Raw genomic sequence first — 24,669 nt, forward strand, 5'->3', positions numbered from 1 at the left:
ACCTGAGGAGAAATGAAATAGATTTTCCTTTTAGACTAGTAAGAGAAGATCGGGATATTTTTTAATTCTAAAATTTCCAACTTGGTTTATTTTCTTTAAAATGTCAAGATTAATTTCCCAGCCCGTTTTCTGAAGATGAGGTTTAAGAATGACCCCCATGAATGACTGTGAAAGGCATTGCCGAGGGCTCTCACCCCACAGTCCACTCCTTGACTGCAAATGGAACGAACACACCACAACCTTGTCTCGTGTATGCTCTCCTGCAGCTACTCTAGCTACCCTGCACATGTGACTTCCCAAAACAAGCTTTAAGTCATGACCTTGGAGATAAGGAAACACGCTGTGTGCCTCAAAACACGGTGCCTCTTTCAAAGGTTGGAAAAACTAAAGAAATCTGACGTGAGGTCATGAGCTGGCTCCAGACAATTTTTCTTGATTGTACCATGAGGTCATAGTTAAGGCTTTGTTCTGGGATGAAAAAAATATAATAGATGGATTATAGGATTTTACGCTATAAAAGAAATATTCTGGGGCTGTAGAGGTGACTGGGCAATTAAGAGGGCTCCCTACACTTCCCGAGGACCCAGGACCCAGCACTCCACATAGATTAGCTTATTGCTACCTGTGACTCTAGCTCCAGGGGATCTGCTAGCATATACTCACTTGACATATATTCACACAGACACGTATACATACCCATAAATAAGGAAATAAATATTCTGTTAAAAAAAAAGTTTAGGAGTGAAGTTTGTAGTGACTTATAATTTTCTCCTAATTGGTTGAATCATTTAAAATAAACTTTAATTTTTTAATTTAAAACTATGTAGAGCACTGCATTTGATTTAATCTGTATCATTAAAGTGGTCTTTATTGATAGAGAACTACAGATAGCAAATAGACAGATATATATGACACACAGTGCAGGAGAGAAACACAAACAAGGAGAAAAGTGGGATGCTCACTGAGATTGACCTTGTCGTGAAACTTTCTACAGGTTTTGAGAGAGGAAAAGGCCCACTCTGGAGTGTCAGAGCTTCGGTTGAAAATCTCTGCCCAAGCGTGCTTACATAAGGGCCTTACTTTCTAAAAGCACAAAGCATGCTTCTGTCCCTAGCACGACGCCATACAACTGAGGCGCCATACATACACACAAAACTGTGTGGAATGACCATTTAATTCATTTGTGGTCATCAGAATCTTTTCTATTCAAAGCTCGGTGAGCTTCTCGAAGTTAACACGTCTCATTAAGAGATCTAGTAACTTTTTATAATTAAGATCTGTTTATTAAAGTAAATGTTTTGCCAGGCATGGTGCACATACCATTCATTCAGTTTATCTCAGCACCGAGGAACATAGGGTCAGAGGGTTGTAAGTTCTAGGCCAGCCTGGACTACACTGTCATGAAATCAGAGTGGTGGTTTTGATTTATTGAGCAATATTAGCAATGACTGTAAAGTACACTGTTTCAGTAGACTTTCAAGATGATTGTAAAGATACCAACAAAGTTGTTCAAAATTTGTGAACAAAGAAATTGAACAGTGACGATGTTTTCTCAGTTCAGATTAAAAACAGAATCTTTTCTTTTCCTGGCTCATCAGTCTTTGGTATTTGCTATCACTGTGTCTGCTACCAATTCCTGGCAGCTGAGACCAATTACTAATAAGCAACTGAATATTAGCAGAGTCTCATTGCGGCATGCTTTCAATCATGAGCACATGCTTACAGTGATTTGTTGTATATTGTCATAGAGTAATGCAGGTAGAGTTGTCCCTGTTTCAAATCTGGAATCCTTGCATCCTTCTTCACTGGTTTAAGAAATGGAGTAAGTTCTTACTGACTTAAACACCACCGAGAACTGCTGACTTCGTGTCTAAAACCTGTAAGGATGTGCAAGAAGGCATCATGTTACAATTTACTGAATGCAAAATTCCCATTTAACTTAATAGCTTGGAAAAATTCTTTTTGTTTCGTTGTTTTGTTTCGGTTGAGAATGCATAGTTCTACATCCAAGGGTTGTCTTCTTTTGACCCCCTGCCCCAAAAATGTGGTTTGCCAGCAAATGTGAGTTCTCTAACAGAAAGTGTCTTCCCTCTTTCCCCAGAGCCTCTATCGCCAGGCCATGGAAGAAGCTAAGAAGGAAGGTTACGACTTGAGAAGCGATGCTATTCCCATCGTGGCCGCCAAGGCTTCCCGGGACATCGCTAGTGATGTAAGCACTGACTCGGCACCCAGTCAAGCCAGCCCGTAGCACAGGGATCCCCCTTCTGTAACACTGTAGGACTTCTCGGTGCTCCTCTCTCACCTCACCAACCCCACTGAGTAGAGGTGGGCCCTGGATAACCTGCTCATGATCCCAGGCTCATAGTCTACACTGCACTGTGCTCTCTTGAGCTTGCTTTTCATCTTTCTTAAATAGAGCAGGCGTCTCACAGTCAGATGGACTGTGTTGAGCTGCTCGTGAACACTCATGAACACTGGAGAGAATGGATGCAAACATGAAATGGGCGTAGCTAAGTTTGCCCCATACAGGAAGGAAGGTGGAGGATAGCCAAAGGTCATTGTTTCTGTACTCTGAAAATGAAGATAGCAGATTCCTGGACATGTTTAAAATGATCCGAAAGTAGAAACAGTGTCCAACTTTATAGCTTTTAAACCCTTTTTGTTAAGGTTGGAAAAGGTAAAGCTGACTACAGTGACTAGTGATTAAACGTATGATCCAACAGTGCTCCATATTTTCCCACTGTCAGGCAAAAACGGCCCTGTAACTTCCTCATCTTCTGAAACCCAAACTCCCCACCTACTAAATAACTGAATTTGTCTATTTCAAAATGATGCCTCCTGGCTTACATGTATGCTTCTGGAGGCTGTACATAGTTTGAGTAACATGTGCTATATTTCTCTGCCTTTTCCCAGGAGAAGCCTGGGAGCCACGTAGGCACACACCCCGGGGGTGCTCTCTAGCAGGCTGCTTGGTAGGGCTTCTGGGGCACTGGATTAGCTTGTGGCTGCGATTGGACAGCCCCTTCCAGTCATCACTTTTGGCCAGATTTTGCCAGCATATGATTCTGCGACTTATGGTGGGGTTCTTCTTGCCTCGAGGCATGGCGTCACAGGAGCAGCCAGCAGCGGTCCTCTCCACCTCCTCCTTCCTCCTTATGCTTATGGGTTGTGTCTCTTTCAGTACAAATATAAAGAAGCCTACCGGAAGCAGTTGGGTCACCACATTGGCGCCCGAGCCATACACGATGATCCCAAGATGATGTGGTCCCTCCACATTGCCAAAGTGCAGAGTGACCGTGAATATAAAAAAGAGTTTGAGAAATACAAGACAAGATACAGCAGCCCAGTGGACATGCTCGGGATTGTGTTAGCCAAGAAGTGTCAGACCTTGGTCAGTGATGTGGACTACAAACACCTCCTGCATGAATGGACGTGCCTGCCCGACCAGAATGATGTCATACAGGCACGGAAAGCATATGACCTCCAGAGTGATGTAAGTATCCCTGGTATGGGATAAAAACATATCAGAAGAAAGTCTGTGAGATTCTGACTAGTGTCAAGGACCAGAAATCTAAATGTCCCTAGAAGTAGGAGTTTCTCATTGGGGAACCCTCCAAAAGTTGTGGGTAAAAAGGAAGTAAATACTATCAATGTTATACAGAATTTAGCTTCCTAGTGATTCAGGCTTCTTTTGTCTGAATCAACTAACGATTAGCCCTCAAAATAACATTGCTGACCCAGTCATTGTGGCTCACACCTGTAATCCCAGAACCTTGGAAGTGGAGGCAGAAAGATCGGGAGTTCAAAGCCAGCCTTAGCTATAAGATCCTGCCAGGGAGGGAGGGAGGAAGGGAGGGAAGGAAAGAAGGAAGGAAAGAAGGAAGGAAAGAAGGAAGGAAAGAAGGAAGGAAAGAAGGAAGGAAGGAAGGAAGGAAGGAAGGAAGGAAGGAAGGAAGGATGGATCGATCGATCACTAGTGACATTTTGACCAGCAAAGTAGAAGCGAAAAGAAAGAGAATACATGTTGGCAGTGGCTAATGGAGATTGGGAATAAAAGTACATTGTTTTATATTACTTTAATAACTGCTTATACTTAAATTTACAAGAAGAAAAATATGAAGACATCCTTTTTCAAAGCCAGTTATCTCATATTAGCAGCTCGCTCAGGAATAAACTGATGAACACCTAATACCTTTCCATCAGCGCATCCCCTTTACTCACTTGAGAGCTGGGCTTTTTAGAGATGGAAATTAAGGCAAGGGTCTTGTGATTGCCATACTTCATGCCATTGGTCTACTCGTGTGGTTTAATTTGAAATGATTAGAACACATTTGCCAAGCCTTAAGGAGCACTGGTCCTCTGTGAAAGATCTTGTAAAATCCTTAAGGACTGGATAATGTTCCTTTTTAAAAAGCTCAAGAAAAAAGTCTTTAGAGAATTCAAGGCTATTAGTCAGGGACCGGTGTCTGAGTATGTTGCCAGTTTTATCTGTTCAGCAAAAAAAAAAAGTATTTCTTTTTTTCATTAATTAATTTTTAAAGGTTTTTGGACATGTTATATAAAGCATATTTCTTCATACACCCATTTTTCTGTTTCTTGAGTGTGATGTGTCTTGAGATGACTCACAAAAGAAGAGTTAACACGTCTCTCTTACCCGTTGGTCTTCAGAATCTGTACAAGGCAGACCTTGAGTGGATGAAAGGCATTGGCTGGGTTCCCATTGGTTCCCTGGAAGTTGTTAAAGCCAAGAGGGCCACAGAGATACTAAGCGATAATATCTACCGCCAGCGTCCAGACACTTTGAAATTTACCAGTATCACCGACTCGCTGGAGCAGGTGCTGGCGAAGAACAACGCAATAAACATGAACAAGGTGAGTCTTCACGCTCCACCATGAAGCCCAAGAATTACCACAGGGCAAGACAGCAGCTCCGGCTTGCTGTTATGTCTCGGAGTTACTCCGAGGCATTATCATACCTGCTCAAATGATTTCGGTTGGCATATGAAATGTGCTTTGGTATTTCTCCCACTCCTTTGTCACACAGCCCCTTTTGTCTTATTCCCCACCCAGTCTCTCTCCTGCTTTCATGTGATGTGGGTTCCTATTTCTTTTTTTTTTTTTTTTTTTTTTTTAGTTTTTCGAGACAAAGACTTTATTTATTATGTATACAATATTCTGTCTGTGTGTGTGTGTGAAGGCCAGAAGAGGGCACCAAACCTCATTACAGATGGTTGTGAAGCCACCATGTGGTTGCTGGGAATTGAACTCATGACCTTTGGAAGAGCAGGCAATGCTCTTAACCACTGAGCCATCTCTCCAGCCCTCCTATTTCTTTCCCTTGTTTCTGCCACACTTTTTAACTTTTCTTGACCTTTCTAGTTTTTGAAGGCTTTACCTATGTTTTCACTTGTTGACATTTGTGTGTGTGTGCACGTGTGTCATGGCAGGCATGTGGAGGTTAGATGACAACCTGTGGGACTAAATTACCTCCCTTTACATGTGAATCCCTGGAATCAGGCTGTCAGGTTTGGTAGCAAGCACCCTTACCCACTGAGTCATCTTGCCAGCGCTCTCTCTCTCTCTCTCTCTCTCTCTCTCTCTCGCTCGCTCGCTCGCTCTCTCGCTCGCTCTCTCTCTCTCTCCTTCTCTCTCTCTCTCTCTCCTTCTCTCTCTCTCTCTCTCCTTTTCTCTCTCTCTCTCTCTCTTTCTCTCTCTCTCTCTCTCTCACACACACACACAGAGAGAGAGAGAGAGAGAGTAAAAACTAGTATCTACATATTAAAACAAGTGAGTTTTTGCTTTCTGAGTTTATATTACCTGTCTTAATATAAATGTTTTTCTACTTAAATATGTTTATTACTTGGTGATGCTTCAAAATATCAAATTCTTGTTTAAAGTACTATGAAAAAGAGGAAGTTGAGAGAGAGAAAAAGAGAGAAAGATGTTTTAGGGGAGCCCAGGAGAAGTTGGGAGGGTAAAGATACATTGTATGCTGTCTTAGCCAGGGTTACTATTGCTATGATGAAACACCATGACCAAAGCAACCTGAGGAGGAAAGGGTTTATTTGGCTTTACTGCCACATCACTGTTCATCACTGAAGGAAGTCAGGGCAGGAACTCAAACAGGGCAAGTACCTGGGACCAGGAGCTGATGCAGAGGCCGTGGAGGGTGCCGCTTACTGACTTGCTGCCCATGCCTTGCTCTGCATTTCTTGTAGAACCCAGGACCACCAGCCTAGGGATGGCCCCACCCACAGTGGGCTCCCCCACCAATCACTAATTAAGAAAACGGTCAACAGGCTTGCCTACCTCCTGTTCTTAAAGCATATTGTCAGTTGAAGTTCAGGACTGTCAGATGACTCTGGGCAGTGTCAAGTTGACATAAAACTAGCCAGCACACATACACTGACATTTTCAATGAATAAATTTAAAATATTACTTAAAATGCATGCATACTATATGTAAAGCTTGGCATGATGTGTATGTTTATAATCCCAGTACTTGGAAGGCAGAGACCAAAAGATTCGGAGTTCAAAGCTATATGTAATGATTTTGAAGCTAAACTGAGCTGTAGGAAGCCCTGTCTCAAAAAAGAACAGCAAATAATTCTTAAACAGATTTTTAAGTACCAAAACCTAATTATACTTTGCAGAACAGTTGAATTATTTAATAATTGAAGTATTTATAAACTTTTAGTAATGAACAAAGGAATGCAGCCTTAATAAATTTAGTTCTACTTTGTGTCAAAGAGATAACAATTTCTGTGAACACCAAAATAATTTTCTCCTTTTTTTTCAATAGCGCTTGTACACAGAAGCCTGGGACAACGACAAGAAAACCATCCACGTCATGCCCGACACGCCTGAGATCATGCTGGCCAAACTCAACAGGATAAACTACAGCGACGTGAGTATCCAGAGAGGCCAAACCGAGGGGTCGTGATGTTTCGCTTCATTAAATGCTTTCCCTAATGTATTACCTACCCTATAACTGACATTGTTGGCAAAAGAAACGGCTCGCCCTTGACTTAACCCTGGGCTACGTGGTGGGTCCACAAGGAAGTGTTACCAGACAGGAAGTGGAGTCCCTGTGGGGAAGTATCCTGAGTATCACTCCTCCTCTAAGACCCTCCGTGGGTCAGCCGTGGTAGAGCACCCAAACATGGACGCTCCCCCAGCATGTTTTCAGATTTACCAGTCAGGAAATCCTGATGGTCTCAAACATGTGTCCGAGGACCTGTGGCCTGTGAAGCGTGATTGTCCGTGACACCGCCACTGTGTTTAGGGGATTCATTTCAGTTGAAATGGCGACAGGAAGCACTGAAGGGGGTGGTGACTAAGGACTCTCTCCACAGAAACTCTACAAAGTGTCGCTGGAAGAGGCCAAGAAGCAAGGCTACGACTTGCGCCTGGACGCCATTCCTATCCGAGCAGCCAAGGCATCGAGAGAGATTGCTAGTGATGTAAGTTGACTTTTTCTTTTTTAAAGAAATGTTTCTTTAAAATGTTGTCAGAGGGACACTTTCAGGGTGTTTGTTGCCAGCCCTTGCTTGCAATTCCAAGTGTCATCCTCCTTTAGTGCCCCCCATATGAAGTTAAAATGAGAAGGGTGGCTTTTGAACTTTAAAAGTAGATAGTTAATGAACCCCAAGGAATGACTCTTCTGGCAAATGTAGGTGATGCTGACTGGCTAATAAGGAGAATAGCTCCTTGGCACATAAACTCTACCTAAATGGGATGCATATCCATGACCAAGGAATTCATTCAAAGGTCTAACAAGAGAAATATTCTAAAATATCTTTAATGTTAATGGTTTTAAAAAAAGCACTGAAGTTTATTTGCCGAGGAATTCGATGTATACTAGGGTAGTGTAGTTTAGAGAAAGAAAGAATACAAAATACAAGGAGCCCTGAAGTGTAGGCTGAACGCTGTTACAAACATACATTGTAACCATCAGGATCCTGTTTTATAGATGGGGTTGGTAATAGTCTTTGTTCTGCTTGATAACAGTGGGAAAATACACAGAAGTAGTATGTGTTTCTTTCATCAGATTTGCATAACTTTTCTTTCTCCAGTACAAGTATAAGGAAGGCTACCGCAAGCAGCTGGGCCACCACATTGGGGCACGGAACATCGAAGATGACCCCAAGATGATGTGGTCCATGCACGTTGCCAAGATCCAGAGTGACCGGGAGTACAAGAAGGACTTTGAGAAGTGGAAGACCAAGTACAGCAGCCCGGTGGACATGCTGGGCGTGGTGCTGGCCAAGAAGTGCCAGATCTTGGTCAGCGACATAGACTACAAGCATCCTCTGCATGAATGGACCTGCCTGCCTGATCAGAATGATGTCATTCAGGCGCGGAAGGCCTATGACCTCCAGAGCGATGTAAGTGGGTCTGATGTTCTTCAGCCATGTCTTCAAACAGTTCAGTGGAGGAAATCTGACATTTTCAGTGTCAGAGAATCTTTGGGAAGCTTAATAAAACCCATGAAATATACATAAAATAAGCATTGAGCTCAAAGGAAGCCAACCATATTGAGAACGATTATGAAAATATCCAACCAAAACTGAGATATGATCATATGTGTACTTATTTGTTAACACATTCAATAATTATAGCCCTACCTATAATAATTAGCTCTGAGTATAATAACTAATTCCAAAGAAAAGTGAAAGGCATAAGTATTTTAAGAAGTCTGTAACATCTGCAAATAACACAAGTGTCCCTAACACATATTGCTAAAACACATGTAGCACACATGTAGTATTAATGGTACTGTAGTCTGTTATCCATAGTTATACTTGTTTGAATGCTATGTTTCAGTTAGATGTTAATAAAAATACGGATGTTAGATTTAGTTATGTCCAAGTTCACTGATGTCAGGTTAAGGAGTCCTGATTTAAAGCAAACTAATTTCCCAATTGGACTGATTGTAGCTCATCCTTTCACGGACTCAATTTTCTTATAGGAAACATCAGTAATAATTTGTGAATGAATGTTTAGGAATGAGACATGAACATTTTGGCCAGTTTCTAGAAAACTGAAATATTGTAGTGACCTAAAAATACAAGGGACACTTTTGTTGTCAGCAGTTGATACCCTGTGACCTCCTAGACACCCCCTTGTTGGTTCAGTAACTTCTTGTTTTGATTGGGCTCTGACTAAATAGTTGCTTTTGAAAGATTATGAAAGTAATGGTATTGCAAAGTTACAAGAAAAAAAGTTCTTCAAAAACCATAAAAATAAAATGTTTCCCTTAGAAGAAGTGTTCTCTTTGAGCTGATTATTTAAATCCAATGGAAAAAAATGAATTCCAAGACAAGTCAAAAAAGACTTAAAATAAGTACAAGGAAAAGCAGGATTTAGAAGCACATACATATAAAGTCATTTGCACAAGAAAGCTACTTTTATTTGCATTCACAAGTGGTCAGTTGGTAGTATTCACCTTGTGTCTTTCATAACTATCTGTGAAGGTTGCTGCCAAACAACATAGGAGCCCCGTGTGTTCCAGGAGAATTATTCCCACGTGAATAGGTGTGAGCATCACACCAGACGGCAAGCACCTTTCCCTAGAAGTCAGGCAGTAATGTCCTTTTTGTTCCATTGAAATCCAATGTTGAAGAGATTTGATGGGTCTTCGAAATGCAGTGAACAGCCTTTTTAAATGAAGATGGGTCTTCCTAAAATTATACACAGCTACAGTTCAGTAGTTATTTTGTATGTGTTCAGTCAGTCAGATGCCAGGATGACAAGGCGACGTCTCAATGCTTAACACTTTGGTTTCTAGGCTGTCTACAAAGCTGATCTTGAGTGGCTGAGAGGCATCGGATGGGTTCCCATTGGCTCCGTCGAGGTTGAGAAGGTGAAGAGAGCCGGCGAAATCTTGAGTGACAGGAAGTATCGCCAGCCTGCCGACCAGCTCAAGTTCACTTGTATCACTGACACCCCGGAAATTGTCCTGGCGAAAAATAATGCCATCACAATGAGCAAGGTGAGTCGTTAGCGGCTGTCTGCCACCAGTCAGGCCTGCGGTGGACTTGACCCCCGAGGCGGGGAATGGCCAGGTGAGCCAGGGAGCAACAATCAGGAGAGGGCCCACTTCCGCAGCCTCCTGTAGAAGGACTGCTGGAGTTCTAGCTAACTTCCGGTGCTTTTCTCCAACTGTGCCCTCTAACCATAGGTATAGGTGAAAGCTGAACCTGGGGATCATGTCCCCACCAGTGCACATGCCCCCCCTCAGCTGCGACCTGCCTCTGCATGAAACATTGGCCCAGGTGGAGCAGACGTAGGTCCCTGGTTCTCTTGGTCCGTGGTTCATGCCACAGCCTAGCTGCCTCTTCTGTTCCACTGACTTAGGCTGTGAGAATCCACTTTAGAAACCGAGCTGGTATTGTTATCACACAAGAGAGAAGAATGTTTTCCTCAGAGTCCCATCTGTCTGCTCATCTTTTATCAAATCAGTAGCTTCGTAGTTGGGTGCATGTGTATTCCAGGTTGAGTCGAACTGAGATGAGTTCTAACCCTGCCTGGGTGTCTTTCGCTGCTTCCGTTGTGAGAGTGAGCTCTCAGAAGAGAATTAGAAATACCTCTAGGAAAGAGCTTGCAGAATAAAACATCAGAGACCACTTTACACTACACCAAGAACAATCACAAAGGAGAACAGAGGGAAAGAGGCAGAATCTACTGTGACCTTTAGAGACAAGAGCAGTGAGAAATGCGCACTTCATTCTCAGGAACACTCGGCTTCCAGCAAGTTGGGTTGAGCTTTGCCCTTAGGCTGACTGCTCTGTGCATGACCTCTGCTGTGTAACCAAGCACTCTGCAGAAGTTCTAAGAAGGAAGCTCAGGGTTCACTAGGTGGAAAGGATCCACCGTGAGGCCATCATATTGGTTTATGAGAGTGCTCAGGTCATGCCCAGTTGTCTCCATGTTGCCAGGTTTTACTGTTTACTACCTCTAGGAGGCTGTATTTGTAGTAAAAACAGGTTACGGTTGAGGGGAACTAACGTGACTGGGTCCAGCAGAAGGCTTTACTCTCCTTCTCCACAGCATTTATACACAGAAGCTTGGGATGCCGACAAAGCCTCCATCCATGTCATGCCAGACACCCCTGAAATCCTGCTGGCCAAAAGCAATTCTGCCAATATCAGTCAGGTAAGAGGGGCCCTCGGGTGGTGTTTAAGTCTCTGTAGAAGCCATTAGAATGTTTGTCCTCCTCCAACGATGTCTTCTTTGGGAGTGGCCTGTTGGGTTTCTAAAACAGTTCCGTTCTCTGTTGTGTTTTACCTTCTACCTAGAAACTGTACACCAAAGGCTGGGATGAATCGAAGATGAAGGACTACGACCTGAGAGAGGATGCCATTTCCATCAAGAGTGCCAAGGCCTCCAGGGATATTGCCAGCGACGTGAGTGCCTTCCCCTTACATCCTGTGCTTTTTCCCATAGTGCCGAGCATTCTGGTTATTGAACCACTTTGCAGTTGCTTTCTATGTGCCTTTCTCCAGATAGTACTACCCCATTCGTTTTGCAGAGGATACATTTTGGAATTAAAGTGGCTGCAAGGAAAATTCTCAAAAATGAGGATATATTAATCATTACACACTTTTAAATTTATTCTATTTTAAGTGTGTGTTTGCCTGCATGTATGTCTGTGCCCCGTATGAGTGGCTCAAGGAGGCTAGACGCGAGGGCACATGACCCTCCAGAACTGTACAGGTTGTGAGCTGGGAATAGCACCTCATCCTCTGGAAGAGCAGCCAGGACCGTTAACCACTGAGCCAGCTCTCCAGCCCAGCTATTTTCACGATAGCAGAGAAGCATGAAAATTATACTGAGATGTCAGAAAGTTGAGGTCTGAAATTCTTGTGCATACCACGCGATCTAAACCTGGCTTTTCTTGAACTGGTTTCTGGCATTTTAGTACAAATACAAGGAAGCCTATGAAAAACAGAAAGGCCACCACATCGGAGCCCAGAGCGTGGAAGACGATCCCAGGATCATGTGTGCCGTGCACGCAGGGAAGATTCACAGTGACCGGGAGTACAAGAAGGAATTCCAGAAGTGGAAGACCAAGTTCAGCAGCCCGGTGGACATGCTGGGCTTGGTGCTGGCCAAGAAATGCCAGACCCTGGTCAGCGACGTGGACTACAAGAACTACCTGCACAACTGGACTTGCCTGCCTGATCAGAACGACATTATTCAAGCCAAGAAGGCCTATGAGCTGCAGAGCGATGTATGTAGCACGAGCTTGGGGAATAAGGAAGCAGGGATGTTTGCTAGTTGTTCAGTTGGAGCCTCTGGGTATAGATCTGTGGGCTGTGAATAGCCCAGGCCGGGATGTGGAGGAGGGAGGAATCATTCACAGTGTTTAGTAAAAAAAACCATGGCAAGCAAATGGCAGAAATGAAAGCTCTACTGAGGCCATGTCTTCTATTTCTGAACTATTTTTTTCATGCCATTTGTAATTTCTGGCAAATCAATATATCGTAATAACAGATACAGTAAATCTGAACGTTTTAAAATGATTATCACCACTTCCAAAATACTAAACAGGATGTGAGTTATTTGTCACAGGGTTAAAATGGAGTGAGAGTCAGCACAGGTTCTCTTTAAACCTTCCCCAGTTATGCAATTGCTTTCACATTTCACATAAGTATATTGTGGGATTCATAAATACTGCTATATTAATGGATAGCAGAAATAACTATGTTTCCACCAGTTACTTTTGCCATCAGTATTAAAACCCCTGCATCCTCTGAGAACACAGCTCTTTCTCGTGTACTACCAACATCCCCCATGCTCCTCCGCCTCCTCCTCAAGCCCTTGGGTTTTCAGCTACTAGAGGGCATGTCTAACATTCGCAACACTGTGGTCTGACCTCTTGGCAGAGTGTGTATAAAGCAGATCTGGAGTGGCTGCGTGGGATTGGCTGGATACCAGAGGGCTCCGTAGAAATGACCAGAGTGAAGGGCGCTCAGGACCTCGTGAACGAAAGGCTGTACAGGACACGACCAGAGGCCCTGAAGTTCACCTCCATCGTGGACACTCCCGAAGTTGTCCTAGCAAAAGCCAATTCTCTGCAGATGAGTGAGGTAAGAGTCACCCATCTATTAAGCTTTTGTGTTTCTGGATACAGTGTTCGGGTAAAGACAAGTAAAGCTGAAACAGACTGTTTTCTTCAAAGATTTCCAATGAGGGTGCAGACCTGAGGGTCTCTTAACTAGCTTAATGCAGCCACATTGGAAATAGCACTCTGATAGGGAGAACGTGTCTTTCCCTTCTCACAGGGACTTTGAAGCGCTAAACTGAAAGATGTCACTCCACAGCAATTCCAGGAAATGAGTATTTAACTCTTACTAGTCTCAAGGCACGGGACATAATACTACCTAGTAGTGTGGGGCATTGCACGAGGCAAGATTTGGCAGAGAAACAGATCCAGTGTGACCTTTCTATAGATGTATATGTAGAAAGAGATTGCAGTCTTAAGAAATTGGCTCATGTGGTTATGCAGGCTGGCAACTCCAGAATCTGCAGAACAGATTCGAAGGTTAGAGACCCAGGGGACAATCGCAGCTCAGTGTTGTGGGTGGTTTCCTACAGAATTCCTTCTGGATGGGGGAAGATGAGAGTATAGCAACCTTCAACTGATGGATGAGGCCCATCCACACAATGGAAAGCTCATTGTGTTATTTCTAGTCGATCTGTCTGAATCCCAGTGCCTGCTCAGTAGAGCCTCAAATTTGCCATTCTAAGCACATACAGAAACATTTGCTTTTTTTAGATAAAGTTGTTGCTAAGACTTAATGTTTCGGCTGTCCATTCTCTGCTGCTGAGCTGACGTGATGTTTTCTTTTGTCCTCAGAGGCTGTATCAGGAAGCCTGGAATAAAGACAAAACCAACATCAGCATTCCCCTGGACACTCCAGCCATGCTGCAGGCTCAGATCAATGCCTTGCAGATTAGCAATGTAAGAGAAATAACCGTGGTGTGGAGAAGCCTCTGTCTTCTTGCTAACGAGTAGTGCCCTATCTTTTAGCTAATGACTAACGCCCATACTGTTGGTGTTACTTTTTTTTTCTTTAGCATCCATGGATAGAAGTTCTGTCTTTTAAGAGGTTATCATAGCCAGGTTATATCACACCTTTAATCCCAGCACTTGGGAGACAGAGGCAGGCAGATCTCTGAGTTTGAGGCCAACCTGATCTACACAGTGAGTTCCAGGACAGCCAAAGCTACACAGAGAAACCCTGTCTTGAAAAACAAGCAAACAGAAACATTGCATAAATGCATGACTGAGTGTCTAGACTGTAGGTGTTCTCTCTTGCCTTGAAAGGTGTTCTCCCCATGGCCAATGACTGTGCCTTCGTTCCTCATGTATTCCTGAAATAATAAATCCCTAGTCAAGCGCTTCCATGCCCAACAGTGCCTACTGCCATCTTAGGTCTTCTGATGAGACCTTCTTGTTTGACATTCCAAAGTCCAAGTGATAGGCAAAGTAAAATTTTAATTACACTCAAAGATCGTGAGTTAATATCACATTCCTTCAAAAGAATACTCTGAGTTAAAGAGCAAAATTAAAGGTAAACCTTAGGAGATCTTCATGGGCCTTAATGAAGCATCCTTGGTTTCACTGTTCATTCTGAAGTCTCCACGTACTGGGGAAGAGGGAGGTTTTCAAGTGCACACCACGTTGGGATGAAAGTAAATATTCTGTCATTGGTACCACTAGATGCTTAGCTTTAAATTTTACATCAGAAGTATTCCTGCTACAAAGCAAGCATCCAGCAGCAAAGGGACTCAGCGATGCATGTTTTTCCTGCACTGCCTTTACATTATGGATTTGATATTTGCTATGCCTGCTACGAGTCTGTCTTCATTTTTTAAACAAACCTGTGCTCTGGCTCTCTAGAAACTCTATCAAAAAGACTGGGATGAAGCCAAGCAGAAAGGCTATGACTTACGAGCAGATGCCATTGAAATCAAGCATGCCAAAGCCTCCAGAGAAATCGCCAGTGAGGTAACTTCCTTCTGTTCTGGGATTTCCTCCCCCATAAACAAATGGACTGCTTCAGTAACCCTGTTTCTTTCCTTAACCCATGCAAACAGCTGCATTTTGTGTTGTATATTATTTATCAGTAACAACGAAATATGAAACTGCTTTTAAATTTTTGGGTGAAAATGGAGGAACCAATACAGTGTCATTATATCCCCAAATATTTCTGGCATTCTCCACAGTATAAATGGTGGTCATTCGGTACAACACTTCAGGCTGAAATCACACTTTTTATCAAATATTTTATGCTAGAGGCTTATATATAATATTTCAGCCACATTTTCAATTTTACTTCCTACTAATTCAAAGTTTACTAGCAGTAATATGGTCCAAGCCTTCCCCTACTCCCAACTCCAAGCCTCAAACATGCCTTCCTTTCTCTGGTTCCTCTCCTTCCCTCGTCTGTGCACATAGCTGCTTCCTCCTCCTCGGCCCTCATTTTCTCCCCTTACCTACACCTTAATCCCAATTCTCTGTTTGACCCAAATACTTCCAGGTTGCCACAAAGGGCACCAGCCCCCTCCAAAGCTTATCAGATGGAGGCCATTGTCCACAGACCTATTGTCATTTCCTGTTTGAAACCAGTGACCTTGCTTTATGAAAAACGTATATTTTTCTAGTCTCTAAAACCGTGCCTATGACTCTTCCATACCTGAGACCCCGTCAGTGCCCTCGGGTCTGTCTGTCTGAACCCTTCACCTACCTAGCAACCTCATTACTGTGCCGTCTTCTTCTGAATTATAGGACTGTATAGGACCTACCTCACTGCAACACTGTGAGAATTAAACTGTTATTATAACTGCCATTGTTTAATTATTTTTAAATTTAAAAAAAACATCATTTTAGTGTGGATGAGCCTCACACATCTGAAGCTCTTGTCTTAGTAGAGATTGCTCATAAATTTTAGATTTGTATGTTATTCTAATTACGTATTGTTTTCTTCCTGATTTATTAGTCTGCCTAAAATAGTCCTGATTTCTTTAGACTCGAGCAGATAACAGCTTTCAGTGTTGAGCCAATTTGCATTAAAATTAAGATTCTGAAATAATTTGTCTTTTTCTCTGCTTTCTTTCCCCGCAATATTAGTACAAATACAAAGAAGGTTACAGAAAGCAACTGGGCCACCATGTGGGTTTCCGCAGCCTGCAAGATGACCCCAAGTTGGTATGGTCTATACATGCTGCCAAGATCCAGAGTGACAGGGAATACAAGAAAGCCTATGAGAAGTCTAAAGGGATTTACAACACGCCCTTGGACATGATGTCAATTGTTCAAGCCAAGAAATGCCAAGTCCTGGTCAGCGACGTCGATTACCGTAATTACCTGCACCAGTGGACATGCCTGCCGGATCAGAACGACGTGATCCAGGCTAAGAAAGCCTACGAGCTGCAGAGTGATGTGCGTATGTCTTCGCCTCCAGGAAGACAGCGTGTGTGGGTCTAAGTGTAGTGTATGCTCTAGAGACATCCTTTAGACAGTAATCTTCTAAGGCATTCTGGACATTCCAGAGTAACAGTAGGAGCTGTCCTGACATCTCCTGTCTTGTGAAGGATTCTTGTTGATGGTAGCAGGATCCTATTCACCAAGATAAAAATAATCAGTCTTGTTCTGTATAATTCAGTAGAAAATATTGGTTCCGCTGTTCTGATCTTTGCAAGGTCAGCTGTCTAAATATCAGAAACAGAGGCATAAGGAAATGGTTTAATTCAATTGACACGTGTAGAAAATACTATAGAGGTATTTTATAAAGGGCTCCTTCCCTAATATTCCTATCGCTTCTATTCCCAGTGGTTCAAGAGAGACCATGAGCTTCTCCTAGAGACAGGTGCCAGGATAAAACATGCAAAGATTCACGTTTAATCTGAATGCCCTTTGGCTGACTTACAGAGGGGTTCTGTGTGCTGTTCAAGTATCGGATTCTACTGGCTAACCTGAGTCTTTCTTATTGTGTGTTTCCCTCCTCCGTGTAGAATGTGTACAAGTCAGACCTGGAATGGATGAAGGGTATCGGATGGTTGACAGAGGGTTCTGTGGACGTCGTGCGAGTGAAGAATGCTCAAAATCTTCTGAACGAGAGGTTGTATCGTATAGGGCCCGAGGCCTACAAATTCACTAGCATTGTCGACACCCCAGAAGTGATCCTGGCCAAGACCAACGCTGTGCAGATCAGTCAGGTAAGCTGCTGTGGTTCTGTGTCCAGGAGAAATCTCAGTCGAGGGGAACTCAAGTGGTGAACTTCAAATTGCCACTATCACAGGAAGTAAGATCTGGGGCACAGCTGAGTCCACATCTTCAGCCAGTCAGCCATCTCTGTAATCGACACATCTTGGGTCAAAACAACGGAGTCCAAACTCTGACACACATTTTAATTGCATTCGAAGTTGCAAACTAAAATGCTCTTTAGTCCTACAACCACAGAACTGTCACTTATGCATGCGTACTCAATGATGACGTAGACTGAGAAGTCCCAGAACAATCCCATCTTTAGACATCACGATAGTTATTTTGGCTAAGAAAGCAAAGTTTTAATTAGCATTGTCTAGAATCAGAATTGCCTGTCATAGAGACGGAGGGGTCACATAATTAGATGTGGGATTGGGCAAGAGTTTTTACTAGCATATTAAGATTTATATTGTATCATACACAGATTATCCATGAAATTAGTATTTGTAAATAAAACGCGGTGTAAATGCGCACACACACTTGTGTGGTAAGGCACTCCCTAATCCGCTGTGCTATCGCTCTTCCCATCCACCAGCCGCTGTATCGCGATGCCTGGGACAAAGAGAAGGCGAACGTGAACGTGCCAGCTGACACGCCAGTGATGTTGCAGTCCAAACTCAATGCCCTCCAGATTAGCAATGTAAGATGCCACGGTATTTGCTTCACAGAGCGCTCTTGTTCACATCTTCCCTTACTTTACTCTGCGAAAGTTGTGCCAAAAGCACGGCCCTTTTATTCCAAGTCTTAATTTAAGACACTAGGAATTTGTGTGTCTCTCTCTTTCTGCTTTTTATAGTGTAGAGATATATCCTTGTTGGAAAGGGAAAGGCAATGGTTTCTCAAAAAGAAAGTAAAATGTAACTTAAACATATTTGTAGCATATTGCTTGGTTTTCCTTTTCAGTGAGCCATCATTTTTATCTTAAAGGCCCACCGATTTATAGTTTTGTGATTTTTATACTGCTCTTTGCCTCTGAAATTTCTGACACAAACTCACACACACACATACACACAATATTGGAGATTCCTTTACTGCACACCTTGAAGTGTGCTGGAAGTCAAATTGAGTGTGAAACTAGTCTGTCATATAAATCCTGAGAAGATTTATGTTCAGCAGAAGTGTTGGCAACAGTTCATTTTTTACAATCCGTAACATAGTATTTTATTGTCACTGTCGAATGGGTGTACAAGAGTTGTTCTCGCTCTTAATGCTAACTCAGCAGCTCCCCCTTCAGACTTATTGTGGCATTGCACTCCCCGTTTGCAGAAACAATATCAGAAGGCTTGGGACGATGTCAAGATGACGGGTTATGATATACGTGCAGATGCCATTGGGATCCAGCATGCCAAGGCTTCTCGGGATATTGCCAGTGATGTAAGAGCTCTTCATTGTTCACAAACACTGAATCCTAGACACATGGGGAGGTGACTTAATTCCTCAAGAATTAGAGTAGAATGCCAGTAATTTTCCGAATTTTAGAACTCCAAATTCCAGAACAACTTGTCTAGTGATTTGAGAAGATTCCTTGCCTGCTCTTAGTTTTACAATTCTTATATTTATGCACAAAATTTTTCTCCCCCCCCCCCAAAAAAATCTTCTCAACATCAGTTGATTTACAAGAACACAGTTTGTTGGGTTAATGAACATAGAAAATGTTGCTATCACCCTGAAGTGTGTGGCACATATACTATTTGTGGTTCCTTAGATAGTTTTCGGAAGTACAGGGACAAGTTTTCTTAATTGTAAAATTTTAATTTTAGTTAAAAATGTAAATTTAGTTTTAAAAGTAATTTTAATTTAAAACGAACCACAATTCATTGTAATGTAACAGAGATGTTGATTACCCTCTACTTATGTTATGCATTTATTTATAATTCAGTTTAAAAATAAGTTTATAATTTCAAAGTAACTCCAAGCAATTAGTTTTATTTAACATGATAGGGAGTACAGGCTTGTAGTTGTTTATGATAAAGCATCTGAAGGTGTAGTAAGCGGTGACTATAGTCTGGGAGACGCTGACGAGGTTCAAGCAGGCAAATGTTTAGGCGATGGGTCTTATTTTCAGGGTGCCCACAGTGTTTCCAGACATGTTCTTAGAAAGAAAAATATTGTGACAAAAAGTGCAAAAAAAAGAATTACAGCATGAACTTAGAGAAAAAAAAATAGTGTCCAGAATAAAAGTGGCGCAAGGAAGGTGGGGTTATCGCCCATGGGAAAATGCTGTCTTTAGGAAAAGGATGCTTGAAGGAAAACCTTATCTTCCTTCTTGTGCCCACGTTTCCCAGTATCTGTACAAGACGGCTTACGAGAAGCAGAAAGGCCATTACATTGGATGCCCCAGTGCCAAGGAAGACCCGAAACTGGTTTGGGCAGCAAACGTGTTAAAGATGCAAAATGACCGGCTGTACAAAAAAGCCTACAACGATCACAAGGCCAAGATCTCCATCCCGGTGGACATGGTCTCCATCAATGCTGCCAAAGAGGGCCAGGCATTAGCAAGCAACGTGGATTATCGGCAGTACCTGCATCAGTGGTCTTGCTTTCCAGACCAGAACGATGTGATCCAAGCCAGGAAAGCCTACGACCTGCAGAGTGATGTAAGTGTCCCCGGGAAGAACACCCTTCACAGCTCGGCATGCTGGCTCTTGTCAGCATCCTAGGGAGCCCAGCTCTCCCATGTGAGCACATCCCTTTACTATTCTACCAGATTTTTTTTAATGACTCTGCTATGGCCACATTTGTTCAGGAAGTTCTAATTTTCATTGATAAGGTACTATCACAATTTTCTTGGAGATTGACTGAGGTCTTTAACACTTACGGTTTGTTCAGTGTAAGGATAGCCATGGCCCTGCGGCTGTATATTGAAGACTGATAGAGATGGAATGAATTCAAAGATTTAGGGACATGCTCTGAACTCACCTATTTCTATTCCTGAATGGAATGTTCTTAGCATTGGGGGGGTGGGTCATCTTGGCCAAGACATTTTTAGATTTATTCGTACTCTATGCCAATTCAATTTTTCAAAAATGACGGATTCTATAAGGTTATGTGTTTCTTTTTAAATTATTTATTTTATGTGTATGGGTATTTTGCCTGCATAAATGTCGGCACACGATGGATGTGCCTGGTGCCCGCAGAGACATGGGAACTCTTGTTACACACAGTTGTGACCCCATGCAGGTGCTAGAATTGAACCAGTGTCCTCTGGAGGAGCAGCCAGTGCTCATAACCACTGCCTCATCTTTCCAGTCCAAGGTTATGCATTTCTTGTGTACAATGGATGTCTTAATTTTCTGAACTTGGTTTTCTTATTCTTCAAGAGGTGCTTATTAAATGTTGAATGAATTACTATAGTATGCCTATAGATGACTTAAGTTGCCTAGTGGCAGGGACAGGCTAGTTTTACAATAAACTGCATTGGTATACTGAGTCATGTATTTAAATCACAGTCTTTAAAAACGAGCAAGGGAAATGTGAATTTTGAAGCTGACTTATTTTAAGATTTTTCTTTTGAGATTTTTCTAGTACTTCCATTCTCTTATTCCCATTTTAGCTTGACGTTTGTGTCCCATAACTAGCTATTAAAATATCATTTCTAAGCAATAGCTTTTTATATTAATTTCTGGTGTTTTAACAATAGGACAGTTTTATGCGCTTGTCTTTTATATGTGGTGTGATAATCAAGGATACGCCAGATCCCAGTTGGAAGAGGGGAACTCTCTTAGATTAAAAAAAAAAAAAACTCAATTAGTGCCAACATTGTGCAGTTGGTTTTTGATTCTTAATTATCCCTCTCAAAATACTTATTAAATCTGCCATGTGCCAGGTATTAGCACAAAAGATGTGAAGGAAAAGCAAGGTGTGGCTCTAGGTTTGAGGAAGTTCACAGTGAAGCAGAAATGCATGCTAGAGAAGAATGCCCGCGGAAATGGAAGGGCGGGGGAAGTGTGTTCTGTGGCACTGTGAAAAAGAGAAGTGGAACTTTCCTTGGAAGAAGCGCTGGTTTATCAGGCTCCTGAAGGTGAAGGGGACACTCAGGGACAGCCAGTGTGATCAGGACACAGAGGGAAGGCATGGGAGGAGGCTGGAAGGGAAGGTGCCAGCTAGTACCAGTCCAGAGTCCGTATTGAAGTCTTCGGTCTTCATCTTGAAACCTGTAGGCTGTATATGATGGGGACTCCATGGTTCCAGATTTGAACAGAGAACTTTGTGAAGGTCGTTCTGGTTATGTAGAGAGCCATTTTTATGGCTTTGATTAGCTAGATACCCATCATAAATCATCCCTGCATACGCCCAAGTAGAGGGCTGCTTTCACACGTACATAAGTGTAGGCCCCCGGCACAACTGAAACCAAACACAGCTGTGTAGGTGGACAATTATTACTTGTGTAAAGGAAAACCCGACATAAAGAAAATGGCTCCCTGTTTCATTGCCACCATCAGAAAGAGACAATATAGCATCTACTTAACTGGGTCTTCTCCCCCAGGCCATCTACAAGGCTGACTTGGAATGGCTGCGCGGCATTGGCTGGATGCCAGAAGGGTCTCCTGAAGTACTGAGAGTCAAAAATGCCCAGGAGATCCTGTGTGACAGCGTCTACCGGACCCCCGTGGTGAAGCTCAAGTATACAAGCATTGTGGATACACCGGAAGTCGTCCTTGCTAAGTCAAACGCCGAGAACATCAGTATTGTGAGTCGCTGTTGTTCCCTATGCATTAAAACTAAATCCTATCTACACATGACAAACAAAAATATGAAATGATAAATATGTTGGCCACCTATTTTTAGGATAAATATTGATAAATGTAAGCAGCATGAATAATAGCATTGTTTTGGCGTGGGTTATTTTTAAAACCTAAAATATTAATGATGAATACAAATATAATATTCTTACCAAATCTGAGTAACTTACAGGTAAAAATTATAAAAACTTTTACCTTAATGTGAAAAGATTCTGGGTCAGACCAAAAAAAAAAAAAGTTCTAAGTTGTTCACTGAAACTAGCAAAAAACTATATTGATTTCTGTTTTGTTTGTTTTGGTTCTTTCCATAGCCAAAATACAGAGAAGTTTGGGACAAAGATAAAACTTCCATCCATATAATGCCAGACACACCTGAAATTAACCTCGCTCGAGCAAACGCTCTTAATGTGAGCAATGTAAGTATCGCACTCGGCCACTCGGCTGGCACATTCCCATGACCAGGGAGAATCGGGGTAGCCGAGGGGGAGAGTACTCTTGGCTGTCAGCACTTGGCCCACAGTGAGGAGCAGAGCCCTGGCCCCAAGGCCTAGTGACCAAGCCGGTTACTAGTGAGCCAGTAACCACAGGGCCAAGGGTGAGGGAAATAATAACAAGAAAGAGGAAAGAATAAAGAAATGCACGGGCTAGAAAAAGGACGTAAGGGCAGACTCAATTCACCTAAAATTGTGATATCATCAACAGTTATGAAACTGTCATGGAGTCCCCATGCTGAATGGTGGGGTTTTTAAATTACGTGTTTAAATTACTGTTATTCCTGCGTCTTTCTGCCATGAACAATACAGAATGTAGCCTTTAAAATGTATGTGACACATATGTCTCAGACACGTACACTAGCCAATGCCATCATTTTTGATATATGACATTCTCGTGCATGTGATGATTCTGAACTGTCTTTGGCTGTGACCTTTTATGATAGTTCCCTCCATCTGACTTTAAAATAGAAAATAAGGACCTTGGAGGGGAGTGATAAATTACTACTTTATCTCTCGTTTTTAACAACAAAAAAAGATAGCTGTCCCATCCAACTGTCCTTTATCAGAAAATCTGATGTGCTTAAACAATATGCACTATTGTTTCTAGAAGAGAGAAAAGGCCATATTGGAAAGGAAAAAGCTCAAAAATGTAAAACATCTGTCGTGGTCACACTAGCAAAGCTGAGCTAAGGAGACTTGGTAGCAGCCTGTTAGCATCTAGCTTGTCCCCTTGCTATCTACACCGACCCTGAGAAAGGGAGGTTGACGCAGGCCTCGGACAACCAGGGGGGAGGCTATGAGGCAAGGGAACAAGAGAGAAGCCCTGTCAGCTCCAGGTCTTTGACTCTAGATACCACTACACGTTCCAGAACAATGATGTAGAGAAAACATTCTTTTTTTAACCTCTCGTACCCTTTGTCCTTTTCAGAAACTCTACCGTGAGGGGTGGGATGAGGTCAAGATGAGCTGTGATGTCCGGCTGGACGCCATCCCTATCCAGTCTGCCAAGGCCTCCAGGGAGATTGCCAGTGATGTAAGTGGCCCTTCCGTGCCTTCCGGGTTCTTTCCCAACAAATTCTCTGTGTGCGTCCGAGGACCCGCCGTGACCCATCTGCTCTGCTGTTTTCTCTGCAGTATAAATACAAGCTGGACCACGAGAAGCAGAAGGGACACTATGTGGGCACCCTCACTGCCAGGGATGACAACAAGATCCGGTGGGCCCTCATAGCTGGCAAGATTCAGAACGAGCGGGAGTACAGGCTGCAGTGGGCCAAGTGGAAGACCAAGTTCCAGAGCCCCGTGGACATGCTCTCCATCCTGCATTCTAAAAAATGCCAGACCCTGGTCAGCGACATTGATTACCGCAATTACCTGCACGAGTGGACGTGCATGCCTGACCAGAACGATGTGATTCAGGCCAAGAAAGCCTACGAGCTGCAGAGCGACGTGAGTGGGCCGTACCGTATCATTCTGCTTTAACTCCCAGACAGATCATGGCATAACATACCTTTGTCACAATGACATGTCTTTACATGGTCCTGAGTTTGATAGTAATTAGGCCTCTCAGTGTGGTATCAGAATTAGCAATGCCAGGAAACCTGTAAATTTCATATAAAAAAATAAATGGCAGTGTAAATGAATCTTGATGGAAGGTCCCAAAAAACTACTTTGGCAAACCAGGTCCATGGTAGCACACATCTCTTAATCCCAGCACTTGGGAGTCAGAGGCAAGAGGGTTTTGCTGCCAATTCAAGGCCAGCCTGGTCTAGTGCAAGAGCTACACAGTCAGATCCTGATGGAGGGGGAGGAAGGAGATGACAGTGGATGACTGTGGAAAACTATTGTCTGCAGCAGTCAAGGTTTGTACAAATTAGCTGTTGGTAGTTCATACTCGGATCTAGGCACCTATACACTTTTCCAACTGACACAATTGTTGAGAGAGCTCGAGAAAGCTGTCAAAGTTTCAATTCGGGAAATTTTTTGGCAAGTCTAAAACTTCCTGTTTCTCTTAAATTCTGAATGTGCAGCTCAATACAGGTGCTGCCACTTGGCAACTGTACCCTGCAGCTGAATTGAGGGTAGTTCATATTCAGTAGAAAAACAATATCCTCTAGCTGCAGCTACCTGACCCGGCTGCTTTTACTACTCTACCTGCC

The 24,669-nt window shown here is 42.9% G+C and overlaps 1 protein-coding gene across 22 annotated transcripts in view; it reads left to right on the forward strand.

Annotated features, from left to right (window-relative positions):
- Neb (nebulin) overlaps positions 1-24,669 on the forward strand; it is a 184,403-nt gene that overhangs the window by 95,736 nt on the left and 63,998 nt on the right. For all 22 annotated transcript variants that reach the window (XM_075985243.1, XM_075985221.1, XM_075985227.1 and 19 more), the window contains 22 exons: positions 2,102-2,209; positions 3,182-3,493; positions 4,669-4,872; positions 6,802-6,906; positions 7,355-7,462; positions 8,075-8,386; positions 9,790-9,993; positions 11,052-11,156; positions 11,300-11,407; positions 11,923-12,234; positions 12,890-13,093; positions 13,864-13,968; positions 14,911-15,018; positions 16,141-16,452; positions 17,025-17,228; positions 17,813-17,917; positions 18,544-18,651; positions 19,563-19,874; positions 21,764-21,967; positions 22,331-22,435; positions 23,442-23,546; positions 23,648-23,959. In XM_075985243.1, coding sequence (XP_075841358.1) covers positions 2,102-2,209; positions 3,182-3,493; positions 4,669-4,872; positions 6,802-6,906; positions 7,355-7,462; positions 8,075-8,386; positions 9,790-9,993; positions 11,052-11,156; positions 11,300-11,407; positions 11,923-12,234; positions 12,890-13,093; positions 13,864-13,968; positions 14,911-15,018; positions 16,141-16,452; positions 17,025-17,228; positions 17,813-17,917; positions 18,544-18,651; positions 19,563-19,874; positions 21,764-21,967; positions 22,331-22,435; positions 23,442-23,546; positions 23,648-23,959 — 4,062 coding nt within the window. The remainder of the gene's footprint in view (positions 1-2,101; positions 2,210-3,181; positions 3,494-4,668; positions 4,873-6,801; positions 6,907-7,354; positions 7,463-8,074; positions 8,387-9,789; positions 9,994-11,051; positions 11,157-11,299; positions 11,408-11,922; positions 12,235-12,889; positions 13,094-13,863; positions 13,969-14,910; positions 15,019-16,140; positions 16,453-17,024; positions 17,229-17,812; positions 17,918-18,543; positions 18,652-19,562; positions 19,875-21,763; positions 21,968-22,330; positions 22,436-23,441; positions 23,547-23,647; positions 23,960-24,669) is intronic.

This window comes from Microtus pennsylvanicus, chromosome 9, assembly GCF_037038515.1.
Source record: "Microtus pennsylvanicus isolate mMicPen1 chromosome 9, mMicPen1.hap1, whole genome shotgun sequence".
NCBI classification, from domain to species: Eukaryota; Metazoa; Chordata; class Mammalia; order Rodentia; family Cricetidae; genus Microtus; species Microtus pennsylvanicus.